Below are 7,288 nucleotides of genomic sequence, written 5' to 3'. Positions count from 1 at the left end.
GCCATTATTTAATCATTGTTTAGCATTTAAACATTCTGTATAAACATCATACAAAAAGATGGCAGGACAATGACTTTCTAACTTTAAGATTTCATTAGGAATGTATCAAGTGCAGAGTACACTTTCAGAAAGCCCAAACATTGTCATTTTCTCATCATTATCAGCATCTTTATAATTGTCTTCAGTGGAAAAGTGGGTTTATTTTGATTTTGGGGTCATACCCAGTAGTCATCAGGGGGCCATTTGAGGCACTGGGGATTGAACCTGGGTCAGCCATGAGCAAAGCAAACACTTAACCCACTGTACTAACCCTAACCCTACAGCACTATCTCTAAAGCCTTGCAATTTACTGAATCATACTGGACATCACCTTAACACTTTCCCGGCATCTTAAGATTAATACACAAAGGAACCAGAGTGTGAGTGAGTGTGTGTGTGTGTGTGTGTGTGTGTGTGTGTGGTTTGAAGTCTTACAACTAATGAAGAATTGTGCCCAAAAGACAGTGGCCGGGATTCTGAGGTATTCAATGGTAGTATATGTTTCAAAAACTAAAGGAAAAATATTGGAAGTGACAAAGGTATGCTCTGTAAATCAGTAGTATCAAATTCAGATAATTGAATTTCAGTTTTCAAATTTCAACCCCAGAACTAGGAGGATTTGACAAGTGATTAATTATAGCCATAGGTATCAGACATATAAAACGTTTCAGAATATATTACTACAGAAGAAAATATAATTCTAAACAAAACTAATGAGCATGAATCAGAGCGTAGGTACACAGAGGCCGAGAGAGAGAAGAGGAAACAGAAGGGGAGGAGAGGGGAGGAGGGAAGGGAGGAAAGGAAGGGAGGAAGGGAGGAGGAGAGGAGAGAGGAGGGGAGGGGAGGAGGAAAGAGAAAGGGCAGAGGAGAGAGCAGAGAGGTGCTTGGATAAGATCTGAAGATCTGGACCGCTCTGAACCATTTCACAGCCTTCACCCACGGCAGACCTGAAGGGGTGTTCCAAGGACAGGGAACGGGGTAACTGTGCCAGCGAGGGCCAGTCTGTTGCGGAGAAGTCCATGGGCACTGCGTGGCGCTGCATGCGAAAGCGCGGAGACAGCCGCTCCTGATGTGCCTGGGTAGCTGCTCTGCCTGTCCGGGGAGGCTCTCGTCTACCGCCCTGCAGGAGCCGCCGCCCGGCCTCCCACACAGGAACAGAACTTCAGGAAGCTTCTTCCTGTCTGTGACGAGCTGGGTCAGGAGCAGCCCCAGACCCCGGCGCCCCAGCCTGTGTCTCGGCTTCCGACAGAGGGGGCAGGATGAGAGGCGTCGTGTCACAGATGAAGAAGTAGGGCCGCAGGAGGCCCGAGAAGAGCTGGTTGAACGTGTAGATGTAAGCCCCGGTGGTGACGTTGTAGAAGGAGACCTCCCCGGCCTCGTAGTCCAGGAAGATGCCCACGTGGCGCGGCCGCTCCAGGTGCAGCAGGGGCACGGACGGGGAGGCCAGGACCATGTACTCGTTCCCCTTCAGCAGCCACATGGCCCAGACCCCGTTCTCGGGGGAGGGCGTGGCCTCCCCCTTCCTCAGCACCGAGTCCTGGCAGACTCCCAGTCCCCACTCTGCCCGCTCGCCCACCGCCACCTCCCAGTAGTGCCTCCCCGACGAGAAGCTCTGCAGGCCCAGGACGCAGGGCCAGGTGTCGAAGCGCTCCGGGTTGCTGGGGACGTCCCTCCACAGCTCCCCGTCCTGCACTCTGCGCAGGTCAGCCGTCAGCAGCAGGCTGGGGTGCGCTGTGACGGGGTCCAGCTTGACATCGACTGTGGAGAGAAACAGTTGGATCCCTGAGGCACAGAGGAGACAGCCGGGAGCTCAGCAAGATGCGACCCGGAGAGAAGCCAGGCTCCTCCCGCCCCGAGCAGCGCCCACAGGAGGCTGAGGTTTCACCCCGCCCCGCCCCCACTCTGAGCATTTCATCACTTTAGTGTGTCTCGCTGCCCTCCGTGGCACTGGCTCACTGCCACCTCACTGAAACTCACTGTCCTTGGTGCCACAGGACACAGGGGGCGTTCTGATTCGCTCATGTCTGTCCATGGCCTGCAGGGCCTTCTTGCTGCAGTGTGGAGCTGGATCTCCTTGGGAGCTACCCGGTGCCCACTCACAGCTGAGATCTCATTGATGTGGACTCACACCTGGAAGCTTCCAGAGCAGCCCGGCATGCAGCCGCCCTCCAGCACACTGCTTGGCCAGCGCGTGTGTGGGACTCAGTGGCCCGTGTCAGAATCACGCCCGACAGAGCTGGCCCAGGAGTGGGGCTCACTTGGACTGTCCCACCTTCGGGGACACTGGTCCCAGGCAGCAGCAGACTCCTCCAGTGCCCCTTGTCCTGAGCTGAGCCACAGGAAGGGGCTGTGGGTGCCCGTGGTGAACCTGGGGGAGGTGGTGGGCATGGGAGCGCCACCCCCCAGTGGGCATGGGGCTCCACATCACGCCAGGCAGGCTTTAGCGGTCAGCTGTGGGCACCCTGACAGTCCCCACAGCACCCTGCAGCCCAGCCCTGCCCTGTGGCCCCGCCCACCTTGAAACTTCTTCAGCATCTCCCGCATGCCAGGGATGCGGCACATGGTCCTCAGCTCCATGGCGATGGTCTCCGGCTCTGGCCGCGGGACACTGTGGCTTCTGGGAACAGCACAGACTGAGTCTCGGGGCAATTTGGGACAGGGGGCCTCGCAACCAGCCGCTCTCCCAGGCCCCAGCACAGGTCCACCTACCGGGTCAGCACCTCCTGCACGCCCTGTAAAGGAGAAAAGGGCTGCGTTGGCTCCTCTGCACTCGGCCCCGGCCTAGCCCCTCTGACCGGTGCCTGCAGCTGCTGAAAGGACTCAGTTAAGTCCAAGGGGACAGCTGCTGCCTGCTTAGTAGAGACAGAATCAGGCTGGCGTTCCTCGCCCATTTCCAGTGGCCATGCCAGGTTCATGCTGATCCGAGAGCAGAGGCGTGACTGCGTGGACGGTTCACCCTAAATCAGGCCAGCGCAGGAAGTGCCATGCAGTGCGGGTAGAGGGAATTGGGGTGGGGATGGGCCCCACGTTCCTGCAGAGCTTATCTGAAGAAGCACAAAAGGCCACCTGCACTGTGTGTGTAAGAAAGGCCAAGGGAACGCGTGTGGGCAGTCTCGGGCCGGGACAATATTGGTGTGCGCTCTGCTGAGATGCGACCCGGTGGTCACATGTTTGTGTGCATGGCCGCTCTGCTGCTGCTGACCATGATCTGGAGGCCAGCCAGACTACTTTTGGTACCAGCAACTGCTCCCATCAATGTCTCTAGACTGTGAACTAAGCCCTAGCCCCATGCCAGCCAAGGAGGAGAAAGATCTTTCTCGGTTTGCTTTCCCTTCCCGGGGGAAAGCGACGTGGTGTCCGCCATTTTTTGAGGACTTTTAAGCAGGTATGAATTTGGTGGCACGGGAAGAGAGAGAAAAAAAAAGGCCGAGCCCAGAGTGGGGGCAGCGGGCACCTAGCAGCACTCAGTGGCAGACAGCCCCTGTGGTCATTCTGAGCGGGGCCTTGCAGCAGAAGACAGCCCTGCGTTCTGCACCAGTGGCCTCGGCCTCCCCACGGCCCGCACTGGAGGTGTGGGGTAAGAGCGTGACTCGGTTCCTTGGGACTCTTCCCAGCTTGGGTCTGGGTCAGTGGCCTCAGCGTCTTTGTGCTGAGAGGTGCTCAGTGCGGTCACGTGTTTCTCAGGAGCAAAGACCTGACTGAGCGTCCAGGAAACGAGTCTCGGTGTGAGCCCTGTCCACCTGCGGTAGGCCTGTCGGGTGACCACAGCCACACCCTCCCGGCGCTCTGTGCACACACTCGGGCGCCCACACGTCTCCCAGGAGGGACTAACTGCAGGCGTGTCCTGGTATCGTCACCTTCCAGGGGAGACTGTGGCCAGGCTGGCTGGCCCGAGTGCGTGTCGTCCGTGCCGGGCAGGCGGTGGGACAGAGTCAGCCCCCCGCCCCGCGTGCAGGGCAAGGCCTCACCTCCAGCAGGCCCAGGGCAGGCCGCTGGCTGTGCTCCTCCAGCTCCTCGGCCAGCTCCCGCAGCGCCCGGCCCCGCTGTCCCAGGCGCCCCTTGCTGTCCCGCAGGCGGCCCAGCGTGGCACGCTCCTCCTCCTCCAGCCGCCGCAGCTGCAGTTGCTCCTCCTGCGCCAGGAAGCCTCGGTACTTCTCAAACTCCAGCCGGAAGCGCTGCCTCTGCGTCTCCACCTTCTCCTGGGGAGAGAGAAGGCAGCCCGTGAGGTCGTACCCAGTGCCACCCTGCCCATGCCCAGTGCTGGTGCCCAGTGTCACCATGCCCATGCCCACTGCTGGTGCCCAGTGCCACCGTGCCCATGCCCACTGCTGGTGCCCAGTGCCACCATTCCCATGCCCACTGCTGGTGCCCAGTGCCACCATGCCCATGCCCAGTGCTGGTGCCCAGTGCCATCATGCCCATGCCCACTGCTGATGCCCATTGCCACCCTGCCCCATGCCCACTGCTGGTGCCCAGTGACACCAAACCCATGCCCACTGCTGGTGCCCAGTGCCACCCTATCCCATGCCAGCTGCTGGCGCCCAGTGCCACCATGCCTCATGTCCACATCCGGTGCCCAGTGCCAATGCCCGGTGGGGGATGGAGGCATCAGTACCAGCTGTGGCTGCCCGTACACTTTGGGATACCCTGAGTTCATGTGTTCGCTGACCTTCCAGATGATGATTTTCTTGCCCACATTGGTCTCCTGAGCCAGTGCCTCCTGCATATCTTTCCTCACCACTTCCAAGGCCATCTGCAGCTTCGCCTGTTTTGGAGGAAGAAATACCTTCTTCAGTACTTGCCACAACCGTCTGTGTCTGAACATGGGGGTCAGCCGAATCGGTCCTAGGAACACCCAACTCTAAAGGAGCTCAACTCCGATCTGCAGGGCTGATGCCAGCTAAGAGCAGAGCAGTGCCCAGCAGCGTTCTCACTGAGCAGGGCTCAAACAGTGATGCTATGCCCAGAGTCTGCGAAGAGGAGAATGACAGACCAACCGTGTACTTGACAGGAGGAACCTAAGTGGCACTGCAGAATCACAGTGAAGTTGATGCCTGCAGTGACACATGACAGCAACTCTGGAAGCAAATGTGCTTGTAGACACACAGGAAATCCAAGTGGGGATCCCTGACAATATCTGAGGGATGGAAGGTCTGCCGGGGCCCTGGGGTAAAGGGGTGCAGCTCTGTATGTGTGTACGCTTCTTTTCTTTTTCTCTTGGTTTGGGTCTGCACCTGGCGGTGCTCAGGGCTTGCTCACTATGGGACTGGAGCGGAGGAGTGGAGAACCATGTGTGGTGCCAGATACTGAACAAGGGTTGGCTGTGCTCAAGGCAGTGCACCTTGATGCCGTAGATTCCTAGGTGCCTTGACACCTAGATACTGTACTATCTCCAGCCCCACGTCTGTACATTTTCTTTTTTTCATCTGTACATTTCTATTTGTTAAGATGATACATTATCTTTGCTTATGAATCCAGGAAGCTCTCCACTGCTTGCCATAAGAAACCATTCAGGCTATTCTTTGTGAAATGAAAAAGAAGTAGAGAATGTTCTAACTCCTACAAGGCGCAAAACAGTAGCAAAAATGGGGACCATTTCAGCCCTCGATACCCTTTGTTTTGTTTTTCAGTGTTTGGGCCACACCTGTCAACGCTCAGGGATAACCCTTGGCTCTGTACTCAGGAATTACTCCGGGCAGTGCTGGGAAGACCTTACGGGATGCTGGGGATGGAGCTTGGTGTGGCGGGTGCTAGGCAAACTCCCCCCTGCCGCACTTTCACTCCAGCCCCAACCCTTGATGCCCTTTGAAGGGCAACGACATGTGTTTCATTCCCAGAGAACTCGGGCAAAGTGTGAGGGCTGCTTTTACACACCGCGTGTGGCTCGCTCCGCGGGAAGGGCACAGGGGGCGTCCAGAGAGGCAGGGATGGATGGGAATGGACTGGGGAAGTGTCTGCTGCTGCTGCTGCTGCTGCTGCTGCTGCTGTGAAGTCCAGCAGGGAGGCCGCGTGGTGAGAAAGGGAGCTTGGCGGGTGCCCTGCGGGTGCAGTCGGGCGCGCTGGGAACATGACGTGGGGCCCTGGGCCCTGGCACATGGAGCTGGCTGGGAGCTGGGGCGCCCTCTGCTCTGTGCGGGGCAGCGCCGGGCAGACCAAGGGAAAATCTCAAGGGAACTGAGTCCTCGTGCAGCAAGGAACCCCGGGCGAAGCAAGCCTCGCGCGCGGCTGTGTGCTGAGAAGTGCGGGGGCGAGGGGTGCCCCGGGAGGCCCCTGACCAGCTCTGCAGGGAGGAGCCACCGCCAGCCCCGGCTCCAAGGCAGGTGGCGTCGGAACAGAACAGGGGTTCCTGCGAAGGCCGCAGGGCGCGTTCAGGAGAGGGGAGCGACCCACACCCGAGCCAAGTGGCCGGTGGTCGTCAGCGCGGGTCACTGGGAGGAGCTCGCCGTGCACTGAGGCTGCCCCCCGCCCCCATTCCTTCCTCCTCCCTCCCGCGCCCAGCCCGGCCCCGCGCACCTGGTAGACGCGGGCCGCCTCCTGCAGCGGCGCGGTGCGGTGGCCGCGGTGCTCGGGCTCCGCGTCGCACACCCAGCACAGGGGCACCTGGTCGTCGTGGCAGAAGCGGCCGAGCTCCTCGCCGTGGCGGCCGCAGCGCCGCGCGCCCGCGGGGCCCGCGCCCAGCGCCAGCTGCCGCACGCGCTCCACCAGCCCCGCCAGCTGCCGGTTGGGCCGGAACCCGGCGCGCGCGAAGGGCGCGCGGCACTGCGGGCACGAGAAGCGGCCGCCGGGCGCGGGCTCGGCGCGCTCGCAGAACTCGGAGATGCAGCGCAGGCAGAAGCTGTGGCCGCAGTCCACGCTCACCGGCTCCTGCAGGAAGTCCAGGCACACGGGGCACCGCGCCTCCTCTCGCAGCCGCTCCCCGGGCGCCCCCGAGGCCATGCCGGGGTCCCGCCCGTCACGGCGCCCCGCGCCCCCCGAGACTGCGGGGCCGCGCGCCCAGGGCTCCCGGCGCACCCCTCCCGGCCGCGCCCCCCATCCCCGGCCGGCTGGGGCTGTCTCTCGGCCTTGCCAGACTTGGCTTTCCTAGCCCTGCCTGTCTGGCGCCTGATCAAGAACAGGCAGTGCCGTGTGGCAAAGAGATAGGGCAGCGGGCGGGGTTGGTCAGGGCTGGGTCGGTGTTGCTGGGCTGCAGTGGTGCTGGTGAGGTCGAAGTGGACAAGAGTGGACAAGTGTGCGCGAGATAGAAGGT

General features: G+C 60.4%; 1 protein-coding gene across 1 annotated transcript; it reads right to left on the bottom strand.

Moving 5' to 3' along the window:
- Nucleotides 1-7,033, bottom strand: TRIM58 (tripartite motif containing 58). The gene is made up of 6 exons (XM_004611613.2): nt 6,556-7,033; nt 4,712-4,807; nt 4,011-4,241; nt 2,752-2,774; nt 2,559-2,659; nt 1-1,800 (listed from the first exon to the last, which is right to left on the bottom strand). The coding sequence occupies exons 1-6, from the start codon at nt 6,976-6,978 to the stop codon at nt 1,205-1,207; spliced, it is 1,470 nt and encodes a 489-aa protein (XP_004611670.2). The 5' UTR covers nt 6,979-7,033; the 3' UTR covers nt 1-1,204.
- Nucleotides 7,034-7,288: the final 255 nt, after the last annotated feature.

This window comes from Sorex araneus, chromosome 2 (genome assembly GCF_027595985.1).
Source record: "Sorex araneus isolate mSorAra2 chromosome 2, mSorAra2.pri, whole genome shotgun sequence".
Lineage (NCBI taxonomy): Eukaryota > Metazoa > Chordata > Mammalia > Eulipotyphla > Soricidae > Sorex > Sorex araneus.
Note: the sequence above shows the minus strand (reverse complement) of the source record. Positions and strands in the feature narration are given on the sequence as shown.

Excerpts from the sequence above, each read along its gene's own strand:
- TRIM58 (XM_004611613.2), bottom strand. The coding sequence starts at position 6,978 with ATGGCCTCGGGGGCGCCCGGGGAGCGGCTGCGAGAGGAGGCGCGGTGC. Across the intron at positions 4,808-6,555 it reads AGGCGGCCCGCGTCTACCAG|GCGAAGCTGCAGATGGCCTT; the intron begins GTGCGCGGGGCC and ends CCTCCAAAACAG. Across the intron at positions 2,775-4,010 it reads CTGCCCTGGGCCTGCTGGAG|GGCGTGCAGGAGGTGCTGAC; the intron begins GTGAGGCCTTGC and ends TCTCCTTTACAG.